General features: G+C 35.1%; 1 protein-coding gene across 1 annotated transcript in view; it reads right to left on the reverse strand.

Moving 5' to 3' along the window:
* Positions 1–20,501, reverse strand: part of LOC125075568 (pumilio homolog 2) — a 65,668-nt gene that overhangs the window by 32,458 nt on the left and 12,709 nt on the right. Inside the window, exons 7-10 of the mRNA XM_047687282.1 lie at positions 19,974–20,184; positions 19,233–19,305; positions 18,348–18,448; positions 17,946–18,131 (exon numbers count right to left, since the gene is read on the reverse strand). Of these exons, the coding sequence (XP_047543238.1) occupies positions 17,946–18,131; positions 18,348–18,448; positions 19,233–19,305; positions 19,974–20,184 (571 nt within the window). The remainder of the gene's footprint in view (positions 1–17,945; positions 18,132–18,347; positions 18,449–19,232; positions 19,306–19,973; positions 20,185–20,501) is intronic.

A 20,501-nucleotide genomic window follows, 5' to 3' on the forward strand; every position in this document is an offset into this window, starting at 1 on the left:
TCGCGATAAAATTGTTTATTTACATCACGTACTCAAAATCGCGAAACTTGCTAGAGCAGTCGATGGATGTGTTGTTAGATGTATGACTATGCTACTGAATGAAGCTATGAATATAAAAAGAAAAATAAAGCGTGGAAAAGCTTCTCGCAAGTGGTAAAATCCTCGCGAGTCAATTTAGTATTATGAGGTAATGGAGAGTAACGGGCATGATTTACGCGGCTCGACGGAGGCAGCGCGGACGGCCGGCGCGTGCCTTTGTGGCTCGGGCAACCACAATTATCGGCCCGCGGGCGCTCTCAATTACAAGGAGGCGCGCCCGTGGGACTTTGCTTTCCAACGGGCCCGACAACTAATCTTTTAGTCTTGCCAGCTTTCACGCTGGCTGGTTAGAACGCTAACAAATTTAAACGGTAACCCTCAATAGCATTTAAATAATCATACCGTAACCTAAAATTGTATAAATCATTTAATAATATTAGACCTGCGAGAAATAGTAAGAAAATAATAGATGTTTTATTGATACAACAAGCGAGGATCCTTGTATTTACCTACTTTTCCAATAAGGTTTGCATTTTATTTATTTAACATTATATAGATCGACTAGCAGACCGGGCCTCGCGTTGCTGTTATGCTTTGTGTGAAATATATTGTGTGATAATTTTTAGCTAAAAACGAAAGCTATTTTTATTAGTTAATATGTATAAACATATTAACTAATAACTACAGTTTGAAAAATAAAAAAATACTTTTTTTAATGTCTTTTATACAGTACTATACTTTTTGTTCAAATGTTGTTCTTTCAAAAAAATATGTTTTACTAACGCACGCATCATATTATGTTATATCGAGCCACTTAAATTAATAATTATAATTATGATAATCATTCAACAATAAATAATAATTTATTGTACATTATGATAAAGCATTTATAGTTATGTATAAATATATATTTTAATTGTATAATTACTATATACCATACTGTTTAACGTGAATATATTCATAATTTTAAACGGAAAGTTCGGATAACTTTCCGATTAAAACAAACTTTTAATAAATATTGGGCTTTGTGTAGAAACAATTCGATAAAAAAACTGTTAAATGATTCATTGGATAAACGAATTGGTGTTTGAGAGCGCGATCAGGTCGAGTGGCACGTTTTAATTTGCGTGGCGACACACAAGTGGATTCTGAGCCGTGGTTTGCGGACGGCGACGCGTCGAGTGCCCTGCTAATTGCAACGCCACGCTATCCTCAACGAGCTCTGCGCGACGTTACCGCTCGATCATCAAATATCAACTATTCATATTTTGCATTAACTTCGTTTTGACATATTTAAACATCAAAGCGAGAAAGCATCGCACATTGCGACGATATATATATATAACATTGCAGGTAAAACGACAAATTTCACCCAAAGGACCCCGCACTGATAAGCCAGACCAACCGTAATCATATCGGAATAAACATTAATTATGACCCTCGACGAACATATGAAACATACAAAAACGTTTGCTAATTATATTTTATTGTGTTCCTCATGAATGAGTTGTTTCACTCCGATTTAAAGGAGCAACAAGATCGTCCAAAGTAATTTCTGAAGAAACAAATGAAAGTGCTCCCCTCGCGCCACAGAACGCTTTGCAAACCGCGCGGCCCATGTAATCGGATAATAAAAAGGGCAAACGCGGTAAATATAAGATGAGGAAGACAGTTTTACGAGCAGTACCTAATTAAGTGGTGAACCAAACAAAAAGAAGAAAACGTTTACGGCGAGGTAACAAGACCCTTTGCTCTGTGGTGATAGATAAGTAACGTAGGCAGCGCTGTCTGTTCATTACTGTGAGTAAGCGCTTGGTGAAATGTTACTCTAATAGCAAGCAGTACCGGCAAAGAAGAAATAATACTTAATTTTTAAACATACAAATAAATTGAAACAGTATAACAAAACTTTCAAAATAATCAGTGCGTGGAAATGCGAAGGCGGGCGGGCAGTGCGCGTGAAGCGGATATTTTGGGCGCGCAGGTAGATCGGCGCGCGGAATGCGACCTCACCTGAGAGTCTGAATCACTCGTGCTAAAACAGTACGCTCCACATATTTATTGAATAACATATCTCTACACATTCAACAGCTGCATTAACTGTATTACATCGATACAGTTACGTATTGTAACGAAAGCTCATCAGTAACTAAATTAATTACATAATCAAAACAGTTAGTACCTTTTCGTGGTAATTGGCGGCGTTGTTCAAACAACATTGTGATTTACGATTTATTTACAGGCTGTAGTGATTCAAAGGGCGTAAAGTTTAATTCTGTTCGGGGTTGCGGACATGGGTCCAGCTCAGAGCGATTCATTAGCTGCGCCGCGTCAGAGTAAACAAATTAACGCAACGGGCGTGTTTTAGACGGTAATAAAAGGGCGCGAGGACGATGGGCAGTGCGCCAGCTGCGTGCGGGTGAGCGATAAATCTCGCGGACGGCGAGGCGTCTATAGGGCTACACAGTCCCACTGCAGATCTTTGACTGGCAATCTAAGCTTGTACTCTATACATTTCATTCATAATTGTAATTTACGTAAGGTTGTAATAATAAACCCTTAATATTGTTTGATATTTAGATTCAAGCCTATTAAGATTTACTTTAAAAATGTTTATAGAGTATAATTAAAAAGAGATAATCGATGTCGGTGACCGCGTAGACGTAGGGTCGCAGAAGCGCGGCTAGTGAGCAGTGAGCAGTGTGCAGTGACAGTGCGACACGCACGACTCGCCGCCCGGTGCTCGGAAATGGCTTCAGTTAATTAACTTTAATCAGTGACACTACCATCTGCCCTGCTCACGCCCACACGATATTCAGTTACAATACCACACCATGTGCCCCGACAGAGCGACAAGCTCTAGTATTTATCGTAGAAACCTTATATTATTTGTTTTTTTCCATTATTGAAATACAAAATTAAAACTCTTAAATGTGAATAAGTCAAATGACATTGGAATAGTTTTGGTAATTTTAGCTTTTCGAAAAAAGTTGGTTTTTGAATACATTAAGTGCAACAAACAATAAATTTTTGTAAGCACACAGATTAAATAGGTGCAAGTTACACGTTTCGACGCATATTTTTAAAATAAAATAGGTATATTATTATTATTTTTCTATCAGCTCATTACGACTTACATGTCATTGTTCTTATTTCTTATCCACTAACTTTCCATTTTATGTAAAGCTTAGCAAGTGTACAACTTGTTACGCACTATATTTACGTTCTACATAAACATACATACAAAACAACAAACAAAATACAAAAACAATTACAAACAATAATGTACTAATTGCAATCAAGAAAATGAACTGTTTATTGTATTACATTGTATTACATTGTATAGTAATTTTTAATACCCTTATCCAATAAAGGATATAGGATAAGTATATTTATATATATAAAGGTATAAAGGACCTTTCAATAGTAATACCAAACAAAGACTTTCTAAAACTTATTTACCCAGAATGAACGTTTTTTAATTTTTTTTTAATTCCAGGTCAAAATAAAAATTCTATACATTCAAGTTATAATTTATAGTACATAGTTAGTTCTGTTTTTTCTTTAACTACACATACTTGAATTATGGTTGAAATTTTGTTTAAATAATAAATAAATAATTAACCAACAGAAAATATGTTAATTACTTTAAAAAGACAGTAAATAGCCTCTAAATATTCCACTGTTGGGTTAATTATTATAGTTCTTCTTCATTTGAGGAACTATAATAATGAACCCAGCAGCAGCATTTTTTCATTCTACCTCGCTACCCCAAGACGGATTAGTGAATACACATGTGGAAAATTTTCATCAGATGCAGGTTTCTTGACGATGTTTTTGCTTCACCGCTGAGCACGACATATGAAAATTTAGTGCGACTTGTAAGAGTTTGGCCCCAAAATAAGAAGATTCACTAAAGGCATCAGCTTTAGCTTATTTAACTGTAAAAATAAAAATAACTTCCCCGTCTTTCATTCTTTAAAACATACTGTACATCCATTATTGTCGTGGAAAAGTCTAGAAAGTACTACTTAAAGGCTTGTCTAAGCTTATATATATCATTGCAGATACTACAAGTCAAGTGGTGGCGTGTTGTTGGGCCATTAACGCAGCGTGACGAATCATCCTAAGGGGTTCGCCAGTGCGGAGGGAGTTGGGAGGCGTAGCGCGGCGGAGTGTATCCGCGGCGTGCCCGCCCGCCTAGATCTTATCGTACTTTCTGCGAACATCGCATCGCACTGTCCGCCCGTGTCTATGCCGTGACTGACTTTACGCTATGCCCTATCTATTTCTTCTGCAATAAATTAAACTGTAAACTTCCACAATACCGTAATCCGCTTCGCCGGCTCGACTGTGCTTATATTTATTCAAAGCGTTTAGCGACAGTCCCGAGTCGACACCGTAGGAGGCTGGTATGGCGCGTAATGAGAGAGAAATCCTTTGACCGGCTGCCTCCAGACCGATGCAAACGCTGAGCTAATTAGGCGAGTCTGATCCGAAGCCACAGCAGAATTAGTGCCATTATCTCCGTGATTTAATTCAACACTACCACTGCTTTGTGTCAGAAAAAAACTTTTTGATATCAATGTGGAAATTATTAGGTATTCGTCTAAAATATTTATGAATAAGTTTTTGTCTAATAATATCCGCTATATTTGACAAATTGTATATTTATTCTGCTAGTGTAAAGCTCAATTTTAGGCTTATACTATTAGAACCTATATAGAGAACGAGGCCTATAGTTTCTTCAAATATCATACCATGAACTTTAAAGGTTAGAATCAATGATTCGTAGCATAAAACTGAGTTGAAATTGTGTGAAAATAATAAAAACCAACAGCTACTTTGAGTAAATGTCACGAGTGCACCCTATTTTCGAAAATACAGGTTGATGTTATTCCCTTCTTTCTATTGTGATAGTTTAACTAAGTTAATTTGTACGCCTTAAGCGAAACGTTTTACGTTGTATGTGTGCCATTGTTGTGTGCCCCAAATTCTATTAGCAGCCGGGAGTTTAACTTTAACAATATACAATAAATGGTAAATAAATAGATTTCTTCGTAGATTTGCCATTTCGTAACAATAATCGAGACATGTAAACGACCTATGTAATTTAGAATTACTCAACGACATCCAAATACTGTAGCATCTCTTACACGAACATAAAACCAAAAGCTCATCTCATTAATCTGGGTCTCCCCTATAAGCCGGAATGTGCCAATGGTGACACTGGCAATCCTCACAGTCGCCACGGGGTCGAGCCTCGCAAATCCTCCGTGTCATTTGAGATAAATTCAAAGATATTCGACTCGATGTTATATAAAGTGTATTTAAATGAAATGTTAAATTTGTAATAACGTCGTGTCACGTATAAAAATTAATTTTAGAGAATGTACGTAAATATGCATGGACCCCGCAACAGCAACTAAAATACGAATGCGGTTTGAAATTTAATCAAGCCTCTGACCACGACAGCGCATAGCAATTCCTCATAAATGCAGGAGGTAACTGTATAACACAACACAACAGGAGCAAGCAAACACTGCGGCCATTGTGCGTGTCGGAGCCTTCGCGAAGTGTTTCACGGTAGTTTGCGATTTGTGAGGCACACGAGTCAACACTCTCGTTATGAGATCGCATTCTATTAATTATTCAACAAATATACAAAGAACATGATATTTACGTAACGATTTAATTTTCAATGAACACTCGGTGCTTTATTGATTGGTGTGATGTGGTTCGGTTAAGTTTTGAAACTTGTAATAAAATAAACAAGTTAAATCTAACATAAGTCGAACGCGATACTACTCCTCTACACAAATCGGTTGCGTGACAGTCTGGTGGAACGTTTGGATGACTTCCTTTGTTTCTTTACATAGTTCGTGTCGCGCGGTGTTGTATCACGCCTTCGCGACTACTAACTAGTATAAGTATAAAACTGTAGTTTATGTAAATAGTTTCACTTATGTTTTTACAACGAGTTATAAAAGATTTATTACGACTTACCCAAATTACAAAACTGTTAATTTTTTTATGAATTCCATTTTTCCACCAGCGAATTTACGTAATTTTATAATTAAAATAATAACATTTATATTATATCTGTTAAATATAAATATTATCCACTATTGGTCTTGTTATATTAGTCGGTTAAACAAAATTTGTTGAGGAATTTTCTAACTTTCTTAAGAAAAGCTTTCTTTTTATTGGCAAAATAAATAACCATGTCAACGAGGCTAAACGAACGATTAATCTAAGTTTAGAGAGTTAACAAGATGGTGAGGTGAAGTGATCAGCGGGAGCGTTGTTGAAGTTTAATAAGCGTTAGTTAGCGGACGGAGGCGCTGCGCTGGCAATAAGGCGTTATCTCCGGTGCGGCCGCGAGCGTCGCGCCGCACGCCGCTAGCGATGAACAAATTAGTGCTCTCACATCTCTCTCGCCCATCTCGAATCTCCTGACACGTTATAATTCATCTAACACTAACGCGATCATTGTATCAATTAGGCTGTGAACGATAGACTTCGATATTGCACTGTCGATACTATTGCATAACATTGACGTGTCGGTACAAATACGGCTTTATTACAGAGCATTGTCTTACGTCGTATATTCAAGTTAATTTAACATGGCTTTGAATAACACTATTTTGAAAATGGGATGAAACAACTGAATGAATAAATCATGTTTGTATAGTTATAAAGTGGAGACGGTTCAGATTTAAATATGCTATAAAACTGAACAGATTTAAGAGTGAACGAAGAAGGTCATCGAGGCGGATTGTTAAAGCGGATGTAATCTTATAAAAATAAAAAGCCTTGGCAGTTCGTGCAACTCCTTCCAAACAATCTTGATCTATTGCAGTTCATTTGTATATCCTAGGACAACCTAGGATCTGTTGTTAAACGATATTATGATAACTTGAATTTTATTGTTTAACGGCAGTGAAGCAATTAAGGAGTAAGTTTTGCGAGTCGTTTGTAACGCCCCCACTTCAATTTCTCCGCGACCATTGATGCGTGGCAGCGCAATCGGGCGCGGCTGAGTTAATTCGATCCGATTCACGGTAACCGTTCGGTTCATTGCAACATTCGCCTGTATGCTCCTTCCGTTAAGGCGAAAGAAAGAAAGCGTCGCTACAATCAGTAGTGTTAGATGGTGACTGCGATAACGATTATAAATCGAATAAGATAAGAAAATGAACCTTTAAATGTATCATGTTAAAGTTTCATTTTTTTCCTCAATATTTTACCAGAAAATAAAATGTAATAAATCAACAGAAACATTTTTTTTCTATCATGTTGCTCGACTTTAGTAGAGGTACGTTAAGAGTACAATACTGATTACGGTTACATATTTAATGCGCCACTCACGTGGACCTCCGGCAAGCCGCAGGCTAATTTCAATACCTACTTGATTATTTAATAAACAGCGCCAAGCGCTGGCGACTGAGAAAGACAAAGGGGGACCCCACGACAGGTAATTAATTTGGGAAACAATGCGTTTTTTCTCGACAAACAAAGTATCTTTGTACGCGGTGCACATATTACACATTCTTGCAAGCACTGTTGCAAAGTGCACGTAGAAAAATGAGAAAATTCGCAAGAGAAAGTGTTCATATGTGAGTAAGGGGCGGTGAGGCCGGCGAGGCGAGAGACGGAGGCGGAGGCGGCAGAAGACGGGCCGCGCACAGTTTAATTTCCCACGAGGTCGATCTCAGCGCCGCGGAGCGCAACCCGCGGGAATTAATTGCCAGTAATGAATAGTCAAGTGAACGTCCGTTAATTATGTATAGATATGCTTAAATTAAGAAATAACACTGCCATAATTACCGTTCAAGTGATATGACTGCTCGTAATTTAATGAGAAGCTCTATGAATGGTTTTACAAGAGAAATCTTATCCAACCGTTTTAATATATCTACTATTCCTGTTTCGTTAAATCATGAATCGTTATTTATAACGCTGACATGTTTTATAAGTGCCTCTAGAAATCAGAATCAACAATGGCGCATTAGATACAACAATAAAAACTTTTTTTTTAGCCTGAACTTATTCTCAGTATATATGTGGAATTTTCACACGGGTGGTGAATTAGAGCAAGTTGCAGGTAGCGAAGCGACATATTGTTTTAAGTTCGTTAACCTCTTATTATTTTTTGGTCGCTTGTTCACCATAATGTTGGGTAAAAGAAGGTTTTATATTCAGCCGTTATCAGACTGACATCGAAATGCTTAACATATCATTCTATCGAATATTTAGAATTCCGTAGTAAAACGTTAAATCAAATATGACTTTTATAAATTAATTATGTTTTTTATTCTACATTTATTTATTAAATTACTTTAATTGAATTAAGTTTCATAAAATTATAACATAATAAAAACAAAACGATTATTTAGTAAATCCTAGTCTACACTAAACATCAAAATCAGCGAATAAACATATAAATTGTGGTAATATTTTTTTTTATATGGAAGAGAACATTTCTTGTTCAGGAGGGTGAACGTGCTTTAATAGTCTCACTCATATTTACTTGTATGAAAGCGCCTTGGTAAATAAAAACAATTAAATTGCTTGCGATAAAAATCATTATAAGCAATTACTCATTCTCAAAACTTTTTATAATGTAGCAGCAATCATAAGCAAAGTTTAATTTAGATTTAGGCGTCAGTAATATATCCTATACTTTTTTGTAAATGCGATCTACTTGTAGTTATAAATTACATGTTAACAGAGTAAAAATAAACATAGAAATACAGAAGCCACACCAGCAAGTTTGTAATAAATAATAATCAATGAAAAAATACTACACCAGACATTTGATTTCGTATTACGTAGGAGCTTTGTAAGCTCCGTCTAAATAAATCTCCCCTGCAGGCAGGCAGTAAATAAACTAAGAAAAGCAAATAATGCCAAAAAACTTGCGTTAGTATTCTGTTTATAACTACTTTAAATTATAGACTTCCATGCATAAATCCGTTTTAGCGGCCTACGCTTATCGACAATAAACCCGAAAGTGCAAATAAAGAACGCGGAAGCAGAGATTATCCTTATTAATCTACTTGTAAAATATCATCAGAGAAGATTTATATTTGTCCATTTTTTTATCCACATTTTTAAAGAAATATTCATATATATATTTATTTATTTATATTAGATTTATTTTACGTATTCATTCAAATAAAACGGTATTAATTGCCATTTAATAACATCGAAACGCGGATACGCTACTACACTATAGTTTACCTACTCGTTATTTTGCCACGATTTCTTAGTTCTCACGTTTCAAAAAGAAGAATGATAAAAAGGTACAATATACCTAGTTTGTTTACTTTCGCGTGAACGACTTAATATTATGTGATTCAAATCTAACTATTGTCGTGTGTTCATTTATTTATAATAGTTTGTTAACAACTATATATATTTTAAATGGTTGTCAATTCTGAATTTATGAGGAATACGCAGAGATCAGTCTTGGGTTTTGGCAAAAACCACACTAAATGCCCATTAAGGTATTTAGTTTTCACGGCAACTGACATCGTTGTTGTTTAATTTCTAATTATCCTTAAAAAACAATTATAAAGTTAAATATATGCAATCTCTAATCTTGCCCTAATAGAACGACTCATATCGCTAAAATGATATATTTATTTTTGCCATTTGAGAGAAAACTATACAATGATGGCAGTAAAGAAAAAGTATATTATAAAAATGTAGCCTCGCGGATGTTCGAAGGTGCAATTCGATAAGGCGTTATTGAGGCATCATTGTGTTACGACAGTGGATGTGGTCCCGAACCTCACAGATTTTATCACAGACGAGTGCCGTTACAATCGGTAATGATATGTGCAGTTAGGGTGTAGCTTTATTGCTTCCTAGTCGACGCGCGTCGTGAGAACACGCCGGAGATAGACGCTCGTAAGAGGCACACGCGGGCTTCTACATAACGCTAACGGTAACGCCACCTCGCCACCTCACCACATTGTGCGAAAACATACACGTACGAGTGGTTCGCGTCAACGAACTTGATTACATGTGTTACGTTAATGTTACATCTCTAACCGGCATGCTACATAACAATAATTACTCGTCACTAGCCGCAGTATTCATGGCTCCAACCATGCGTAGAGAGATACTTTATTTATACAATCGTTTGTGTCATTCAAAATTGCAACAAACAATAAAAGTATAACAATTAAAAAACATATATTTATTGACTTAAACATTTACAAGATTTACAACATTTACAAGATGTTAAATAAATCGAGAGCTATTTAAAATCCATTAAGACAAAACGTATTAAGTATTTTTTTAAGGAATTAAAAAATAATTGCGAGTAATTTGAACGAATTAAAGTTGGAATTTCATTAAAACTCTTTTCCGCTATTCACATACGATATTAAAACTTCTTGTGGTCATAACAGTATAATCATGTTCTTTATTATGGAATTGTTGGGAAATTGAAATAATTGATTTGCACTATGTATTTAATACTAAGTAGATTTTATAAACCTGTCGCTCGGCGTGAATTAAATAATACCACGTTCTTATTGTAATATTAGAGTATCGTATGAGTTATTTTAAACATATTCAATCCAATCGGTCGTTCGACCGTGACTCACAAACTCTTTTATCCTTTATATAAATTTCTATAACAAATTCTGGCGTCTCTGAGTAAATGTCTCATTTTTATTTCACCCAAAGGTAAACAACACATCAGCTACATTAAAAAGACCAGTTATATAGTCAATCAAATTCAATTACGAATTAAGGATTCATTTATATGGTTGCCAACATAAAGAAAGTAGGTTTACGATTACTACAGCCCAGCTTTTGCCTTTCACTGAGGTCTTTGTTACATATAATATAACTAACGGGAACGCAACGAATTTTGTATTTCCAATTGAAATTTAGAGTAGACTTGTAAGCTCAAGACAGTAAGAGGATTTATAATCGTTTTACAAATTAAAATAAAATGTATACAATGCTAAAAAACGAACATTGTTCCAATTAACAATAAACATTAACCTGAGACTAAACGACGAAAGAGACTCGCAGGATTTTTCGTGTGATTTTGCCATTGTTTACAATTTTCAATTTAATAAAGGGATAGTCATTTCCGTTTTCGTTTACATTATTGCACGTTTCACTGGCATACTAAAATTAATTATTAGCTTTAATATTTTTATTAATGTAATATCAGAAACTATTATTGGTTACGTTTTATTGATGTATCTTATTTAATAAAATGTAATAATAGTGTTTGTTTATAGATTATAGTTTTAATTTATTGAGTCAGTCAAGTAACGTTAAATGGTTTGTGTTTCTTCCTTGTACCAATGTTGACAATAAAATTTTCTTAAAAAATCCGTAATATTATTATGAACATACATAACATTAGAGAATATGTACGAGAAGTAAAATAACATTTTTACCACTTAAAATGTATCTGTATTTTATTCGGATACCCCATGCAACCATCCAAATATATTTTAACTAAGGATTGAGAACTTGAAAGAATGAAAAAAAAGAAAAAAAATATTAATTTAATTTCATCCTTTCAACTTTTGAGCTATAGACCTACATGCGTGACCAAATTTTATCCCTTTTGCGCAATATCCGCTCCGTCATTTTCGGTTATGCTTCGGCAACCATAGAATTTCTTCAATGTCATGTTGAAACACCTCAACCTTTGAGAGGGTACAGATTTTCTACAACAGTCGGTCCTCGTGTTTTATTACAAATATGACATTCACTTTTGCGCGATTGGCTTTATTACATCTCTCAAAATGATGTCACTGGCACACTTAAAACAATATGTACGTCAATGAAACCTAATTCAGAACATGTTTATACACTTTTCTTGTTATGATTGCCTAACAAGTAATAATGAGCATTACAAAACTTATAAAATAATAAAAGCCGGATTAGTTATATGGTGAAAAATAAGCAATAACTATTAAACAGTAAATGTTTAATAGTTTTCTCTGATTAAGCAAGAAACTTTTAATATGATATTAAAGAATATCTAATGATTGAGAATTTTATTGCAGTGGTATTATAGGCGAGTATGAGTATTCGATAGCGTTAGATGACTTTTTGAAATTATATTAGTATATTGTTATTAATTATGTCTGGTTCAAAAATACAGTATATATCTATACATTCATAACTCTGTCTGTCTGTCGCTCCTTCACTACCAAACCGATGAACCGAATTTGGTATGAAGCAAACTTGAAATCCAAGGAAGAACAAAGGCTACTTTATTTGCCTAATACATGACAACCAACCCTTTAAAGCTCGAGCGAAGCCGAGGGCGACAATTAGTATGTAAATAAAAAAAAAAACTTTTTCTCGAGGTTCCGGCAACATATTAAAAGTCAATATCGTTTAAGTACACATTGAGACACAAAAACATCTATACTACGACGTGATGAGCCGTCCCACGGCGACGTTGCCGTACCGTGCACTAGCACGACGCGGCAACGTAGCATGGCACGTTTCCACATTAACGACGTCGTGACGTGTAGATGTGGACAGGCCAATTATATTTATATAATTTACAACAAATATACTTGTATTTTAAATTTAAAAAAAAACATAACTATATATTAATGCGAAAATATTAAAAATTAATCCAACCGAATACAATAATGGTGGTATTCCAAGTCATCCCAATATACTCTATCCAATATTTTTTATAAATAAATAAATAAATATGGCAAAACCATCTACAGTAATCATGTACAGATATGAAAATCATCAACATCATGTCAAGTGTAAAAGTCTCTCACGAAGTTCAGAGCCGATAACATGGCTAAGGCAATCATTCAAATTATATACTATACTTATACTATTATAAGTGTAGTGTAGTGTAGTGTAGGCAAAAAACAAATATTTCATAGTCATAAATACTTTAAACATACGCCCATAAGGTATAAAAAAAAATGAAGTTTTTAAATATAAAACTTAACGTAAGCAAGGACGTAAGCACGTAATTCCTTGCCATGACAGTATAGAAAAGGTTAGGATAACTGTTATGGCAAGCACTCTCGATTATTCACCTGTTATTTTAACCTACTGCATCGTTTTCATTAATTTGCTTTTAAAAAATCCAAAATACAACAAGTAGAAAAGGCGAATAATTACTAATACAAGGGCTCCCTTAGCTTTAACCTAAAATAAAACTAAAAAGATATCGTTAAACCAACATTAGTTATTACCAAAGGCAGACGTGCAAACTTTCGCCTGTTGCACTGGCACTGCAACAAGTATATGCAAACCGTCAATGCGCCGCTATTCGCCAATCATGAGATATAAGATGTGTGTCCCATATGCCTGCAACGGTGTCTCGCTCACCAAAAACCCAGAACACAACAATACAAAGTATTTATATTTGGCGGTAAAATAGCTGACGTTAGGGTGGGGCACCCCCTGCACTAATGGCAATACCATAGGGTATCACAAGTAAATAGTTATTATACATATTTATTTTTATATGATATGTATTTGATGAAATATTCGATATGAAATATTCGATATGATATATATGTATATGATATGTCATTTGATGAAATATTCGATTCGTGAATCCAGATGAGAATAAACTAAAATTCGTTTATACTAATATAATAGTCTAAATACATATGACATTTGATTATTTCATTGGAATGATAGAACTATAAAGTAGTAACAGCTACAACCCTTTTTGTAATGTATTTTTGTATGAAGCTTTTTTCACCATGCTGCTGTAGTGCGGATTGTTGATACATTCACGTCCGGCACATGCATGCAGGTTACCCAAAATTTAGAGGTAATTATGTGGTACTATTATGATTATGTAATGAAAAATCTCTCCATTTATTGCGCTTTACAATAATAAAACTGACGGCATTTACAATCATCAAAAAAGTTAAATAAAAGGGATTATTTGACTAATACCGGTAATTCAAATTTTAATAATATATTTGTATGACTTCATCAGTAAAGATGTTATGGCGTTTATATAAATTTCGTTTAAACATAACATCTCAATTAATGAAAAAATGACACATTTAAGTGTGAAAATGCAAAATAAGGACTAAAAGAAACAAGAAATAGAAAACGCATTTTTCCCTACGTAGACATACTTCGCGAAGACAATTACAACGGACAGTCAACGTAATGACGTTATTAATGACCCTTGGTGGAACATTAATTTTGATAAACTCTTTTGTGCGACTCTATATAATAGCTTTTATTGTTTCAAACACAATAGATCAAATTGTAAAGCAATTAATATGTTACTGATATTAGAAAATAGAAATTACGGTTGTTATCAACAATAGTAAATCGTTTCGTTATTTTTATTTAGGCGTTTTGTATGGAATAATTTTAAATGTATTGAATCAATTTTATTAAACAATAGTACCAAGATGGCGTATCGGGATGTCCAGATTCAAGGTCTTAACCGATTGTTGCGAGTTTAAATTTGAGCAATAAAAATCGTGTCTACGTTATCACAAAATTACCTCTCCTTATTTGAGAGATGCTTTTACCCAGCAATTGAACATTTTATCAGTAATTATTTAATTTGATATCTTAAGAGACCGCCTACAATCACCAAAATTTTATATACTAACCGCACGCCCTTTACGCACCTCATCATTATTACATAGTATAAAACAAAGTCGCTTACCACTGTCTGTCCCTATGTATGCTTAGATCTTTAAAATTACCCAACGAATTTTGATGCGGTGTTTTTTAATAGTTACATTGATTCAAGAGAAATGTTTATATGTATAATACATGTACAATATAGTAGAGAAAAACTGATCATTTTAGAGGTATCTGAAGTGGTAGGTAATAAACACATTTTTTGCGCTTACATTGCAAACGCTGTTTGAACCCTACGAGATAGATAAATATAGTGTACTACGGTATTGTACACCTTAAAAAGTCTTCAAAAATGTCCCCGATGGTATATACATCTATACACAAAAAAACTGTGCACGTTGTAAGTCATTCTGTAGACAACTAAATATATACAAATATATGTAAGAGCCCTTATCGATAAGAGCCGGGTAATCCATTTTCACGACATTTTTTAAAGGGATTGTGAGTCAAATATTTATCAGATACTCAAATAAAGAATACTGTACGAAAGTTTAGTATCTTTTTAATAGAATGTTTAGAAAAAATCCCCAATAAACACTACTGATACTTGCCATTTTTTTGTTTTAAATGCATTTTTGGAAAATGTATATATTTCAGTATAAATTGAATGCCGTATCACCTATAAAAATGATTTGTAAATTATTTCTGTGAACACTACATAAACGAGCAGATTGCCTTCTCTAGAATGTTTTGATAAAAAAATATTCTATATAATTTTTGAGAATAACGAACTGAAAACCAGGCAAAATGTACAGTATTAATCTTCAAACTTCATGTTATATCTACAAAACTACATCGTTAATCGAATAAATACTTATGCAATTATATAGTTTAAGTCTGTGAATACTAAATTATTATTTTTTGAAATATATGCCGGACCGTAAGTTAAGCGGCCCTGGGCTAACACTACTTAGGGGCCCACCTAAGACATATCTGAACGTAGACTTGAATTCAATTAATTGAATGGGTTTGATTAATTGTAGGACTCGCAGGACTCGCAGGGCAAACCATACGATCTGTTTAATTTAATAACGTTATGGATTCGTTCGCATTATAGTATATTTTTGACTTTGACTTGACTGGGCTGAAGCCCAAAAAGCCATATGGTAGATCCGGCCCTGAGTACACGAAGTTCTAAGTTGTGTTGATTAATATTTATTCGATATCAGTCGTCGGTACAGATTTATAATTACTAGACGTCATTGGAATACTGTAATAATCAAGCTGGAATATTGTTCTGGAGAAGAAGATCGGAACATATCCTATATATGTGATTTAAATTTAACAGTCTATAAACTTTTCACTGCTAGGCACAGTTTTCGTGATGTTTTCCTAATTGACGGTTGCTTCATAGCACAAAGTTTTTTAAAGATATTCTTATTTACGCCCAAACACGAAATAATAAATGAAAACTTAGCACACTTATAGATTTAATAAATCAATATTTGAATAAAAAGTTATGATTCGCACAATACGTCAGTATAAGTGGAATAGGACGAATGATTAGATACTTGTTTCCTGAAACACTAAGTAGTCACAGATTCAGTGTGCGGTGGGTTCTTTCATTATAAAGCTAGTAATGGATTTCTTTAAATAAAATATAATCTTAATGATATAATTGTATCGAAAATTCATGAACACACGAGTAAGAATCGTGCATACCCGACCGTTGTGGAAGCATCTGTTAGCGCATAACGCGAGTTGTAAAGTATTAGATCCTTACATATGAAATTAGCGTTTTGTCATACTGACCACTTTGATCTGAAATATCTCCTACATACATGAAATATCGGTATATTTATGAGTACGAGTTCTCCCGTTGTACCAGTCCTGCAGAAACAAGTCGAATGATTAATAATGTGTTCGGCGCTGGTGTCGCAAAAGCACGGTACGTTTTGGTTTCAACGTTTTCGTTCTGAAAATTTTGAACTTCAGAAACAACCCCGTGGACAGCCGGAGAAAATGAAGAATTAAATGCTATTGTGGAAGCAGATCCATCACAAAGCACTTCAGAGACAGCTGCAGGCTTCGATTTAAGTGATAAAACTATAAATCCACTTGAAACAAATCGAAAAAATAAAAAAAATTGAACGATGGGTACCCCATGAATTGAGTGAATCGAACTTGCAAACACGCGTCGACTGCTGTTACTTTGCTTAACCGACACAATAATTAAGAATAAGTAATGAGACACAATAAGTAATGAATCATTACTTGTGATGAAAAGTGGATAACCGTAGTAACCGGAAGCGCTCGTCGCAATGGCTGAACCTGGAGACCCAGCCCAATCCTGCCCTAAACGAAACTTGACTCGGAAAAAAATACTGTTTGATAAGTGTTTGGTGGACTAGCGCCGGTGTCGTTCACTACAGCTTTCTAAAATCTGGCCAAAGGATTACGGCAGATATTTATTTTCAGTAACTGCAAACCATGAAGGAAGAACTAGCTGCTAAGCAACCGAGATTGGTCAATCGCTCTAGGGCACTGCTGCTCCACGACAACACACACTGCACAACAAACAACCACTAAGTTAGATTACAATACAATACAATTGGAATATCTGCGATATCCACCGTACTCCATGGACATTTTTTCCGGAATTTGGATAATTTCTTACAAGGAAAAAAAAATCAACTCCGATTCGGCAGCCAAATCGCCTTCAAAGAGTTTATTGATTCTCCCCACCATTGTTTTTTTTTTTTGTAAAGGGATCAATGAATTATCTATGAAATGGCAAAAGTGCATAGGTAACAACGGTGCATATTTTGATTAATTAGTTTACAAAAAAAAAATTGACTTTATATTCCTCCCATACAAATTTCACATAGCCAATTTCATATGTAAGGAGACCTAAGATGTGCACTGTTGTCTTTTGATGACAAGTATAATATTTAATGAAACAGCTTCGTGACTGAGATCACATGTCGATAAAAATAATAATTCCATTGAAAGATTCGATGATAGTCCAACCTTACTTAAAAGCAGTGAAAGCGTAGTTTGATGTTGAGATCCCATTAAAATTAAATTACTCTAAAAAAATATAGTAGTATCGCATTTGATGTTAAATTAAGTGCTTTGTACTGGGAAACGGGATACCTGAGAAAGGGAGAACCTATATGCCGAAAGCGCTTTAAAAAAGCAACAGTACTCCGAAAGGGATAATGCATATTTGATAAAAGTCGAAAGAGAACTTCTACAATACAACGTAAAAGCTAATTTGAAAGTCGCTAGTTGTACAGCGTTTCACTGACCTGCAGCTCGAAGGGCTGGTGGTGCTGCGAGTCGGGCGCCGGCTGCACGACGGAGGCTCCGTTGACGAGGCCGGCGCCGCCCACGCCGCTGCTGGCGCCGCCCACCGCGCCCACGCCCACGCCGCCCACGCCTCCCACTCCGCCCACTCCGCCCACACCACCCACGCCGCCCACGCCACCCGCGTACTGCAAAAAAGTTACATTTAGTGCAACTCTGATTTCATATATAATAAGTTTTAAATGCACCTAATTGTGAAGCAAAACAAACTAACAATTATTAACCATAAACAAAATACCCAAAGTCGAATAAGAAAATAACAGAAATAACATTTTCGCAATTGAAGGTTCTTTATATTAAGATGACCAAATTTTAAATAAATTGTAACCTATAAAGAATCTGACCTGTTGTGTGCTAGCAAAGCTGTTGTTATCAAATTGTGGATGCTGTTCCATTTGCAAAACGAGTTCGATGTGTTGATTCATTGAGTCGTTAAGTGTCATTCCTGAAATATTTAAGATTTATTAGATAGTTCACATACAAAGGGACTAGTACAAGTAATCTGTGGTTTCACTTGTTATACATGACACAAACTTATGTAGTATGTTTTAAGAAGTGGATTTAATTCCTAACTCATTCATGGAATATTTATTGTTATTTATATCATATCTTAGATGTTTTAAAAAATTCACATCAAAAAGAAGAATTAATTTTTCTCACCTTAAATACATAGTCTATTAATTATGACTGGATGCTTTAATTTTAAATATCAATTACAGTGGTTTTGTTATGGCTGCCTAACACTAGTCAACGATATTATGACTATACTATTACGTACTAGGTTAATTTTATAGCTGCGGCATTACGTATGAGCCATAGTGAGACAAAATGTGCGTGGCTACTGCGGATATCATAATATCAGAACACTTGTAACAACCGGAAACACTTTTGTTTCTCAGAATATTCATTTATCTTGAAAAGATAATTATTCTAATATCTTTTTGCTAAAGGTTTTTATAAGGCAGATGATAATTTACGTAAACTATTATAATTGTTATCGTCTTCCCAACCACTTTGTTTAACTGAAGCCAATAGTAAATCAGCTATGTATCTAGGTGGGTCAACTAGATGCCTAGGTAGGTCTGCTAGATGCAGCCGATTGGCTACTCTTACTAGCAGCTCAGTATTTCAGCTACCAGAGCCGAGTTTGCCGAGTCTTTTGATTGAGGCACTGAAACATTTTTGTTTTTTTTTTTCTACTAGAATAAATACATTTAAGCAATGCTTACCGGGATGTATTTGTGGGTGCTGCGGATGCGGTAATCCTTGAAGTGGTGCAACACCAAGCATTCCAGGATGGTGCTGAAAATACATATATTATAATAACTTGATATACGAAAGGTTCTTCTCTTCTCAACAAAAATGAGAGTAGGCCTTAGCCCAGCAGTGGGAAATTTACAGGCTTGAACTGTATGTGATATTAAACATTTTTATTAAAATTGGATGACTCTCATGCTGAAACTCTCTTTCATTCTAGATGAAACTCTATTAATACAATTGAATTACATAAATTACAAATAATGCTTCTATCATAACAAAGAATATATTTAATTATTAAATATTATTAAGAGCATCAATTTAGTATCACTGGAAGGTTTTCTTTCACTTGAATTTGTGACTTTTCAAGGTTTCATATTTAGTTTTCTGTGGTATGTTGCCAGAGTAATTCTCTTCAGTAACATTGTGACTGGTAGTTGCTTGTTAATATTATTTATTGCCAAATTTCACATAGCTTTAGTAGTTTCATAACGACGTTTTAGAATAAATTTTGTCACATTACTTAAAAATAATAATAATATTCATATTCTTAAGATTTACAGACGAAAATGTAGATTTTACAGTGTATAAGACACATTGAACGCACAATACTAGTAATGTTTTTATTTAATAGTTTCTTGCAAAACATCAAAGGATCATGTTCGCGCCATGCTACGAAGCACAAATAAACGCAATGCAGACGCGTTCAGTACCTGCGGATGCTGCAGATGCGGCATGTGGTGCAGCGGCTGCGGCTGCGGCGCGGGCAGCGCGTGCGGCGGCAGCAGCGGGAAGGCGGCCGCGTCTCCGTTGCGCACGGCGCCCACCACGCCGCCCACGCCCGCGTTGACGCCCACCACGCCGCCCGCGCCCGCGCCGCCCTCCTCCTCCGCGGGCGACGGCTGCCGCGAGCCCGGCGTGCGACTGCAATGTAACGCGCCGGTCAGTGAGAACGTTCTAAAGCAGGCACAGGCTGTTTATATTCAGTTTTTTTCATGAGATTTTATTATTATATAATGATGCAGATTATGATGGCAGTATTTTTGTTACCGTATGTAAATTTGGCAGTTTATTATAGGTAAAAAATTCTTATCGAAACATTTTAAGAAGCTCAAAATTTTAAATGAATTCAAAAGTCGGTTTGAATGTTAAGTGAGCCAGTGTAACAACAGGCACAAGGTATATAACCTCTAAGTTCTCAAGGTTGGTGGCGCATTGGCAAAGTAAAGAGTCATTTACAG

This window comes from Vanessa atalanta, chromosome 2 (genome assembly GCF_905147765.1).
Source record: "Vanessa atalanta chromosome 2, ilVanAtal1.2, whole genome shotgun sequence".
Taxonomy (NCBI): domain Eukaryota; kingdom Metazoa; phylum Arthropoda; class Insecta; order Lepidoptera; family Nymphalidae; genus Vanessa; species Vanessa atalanta.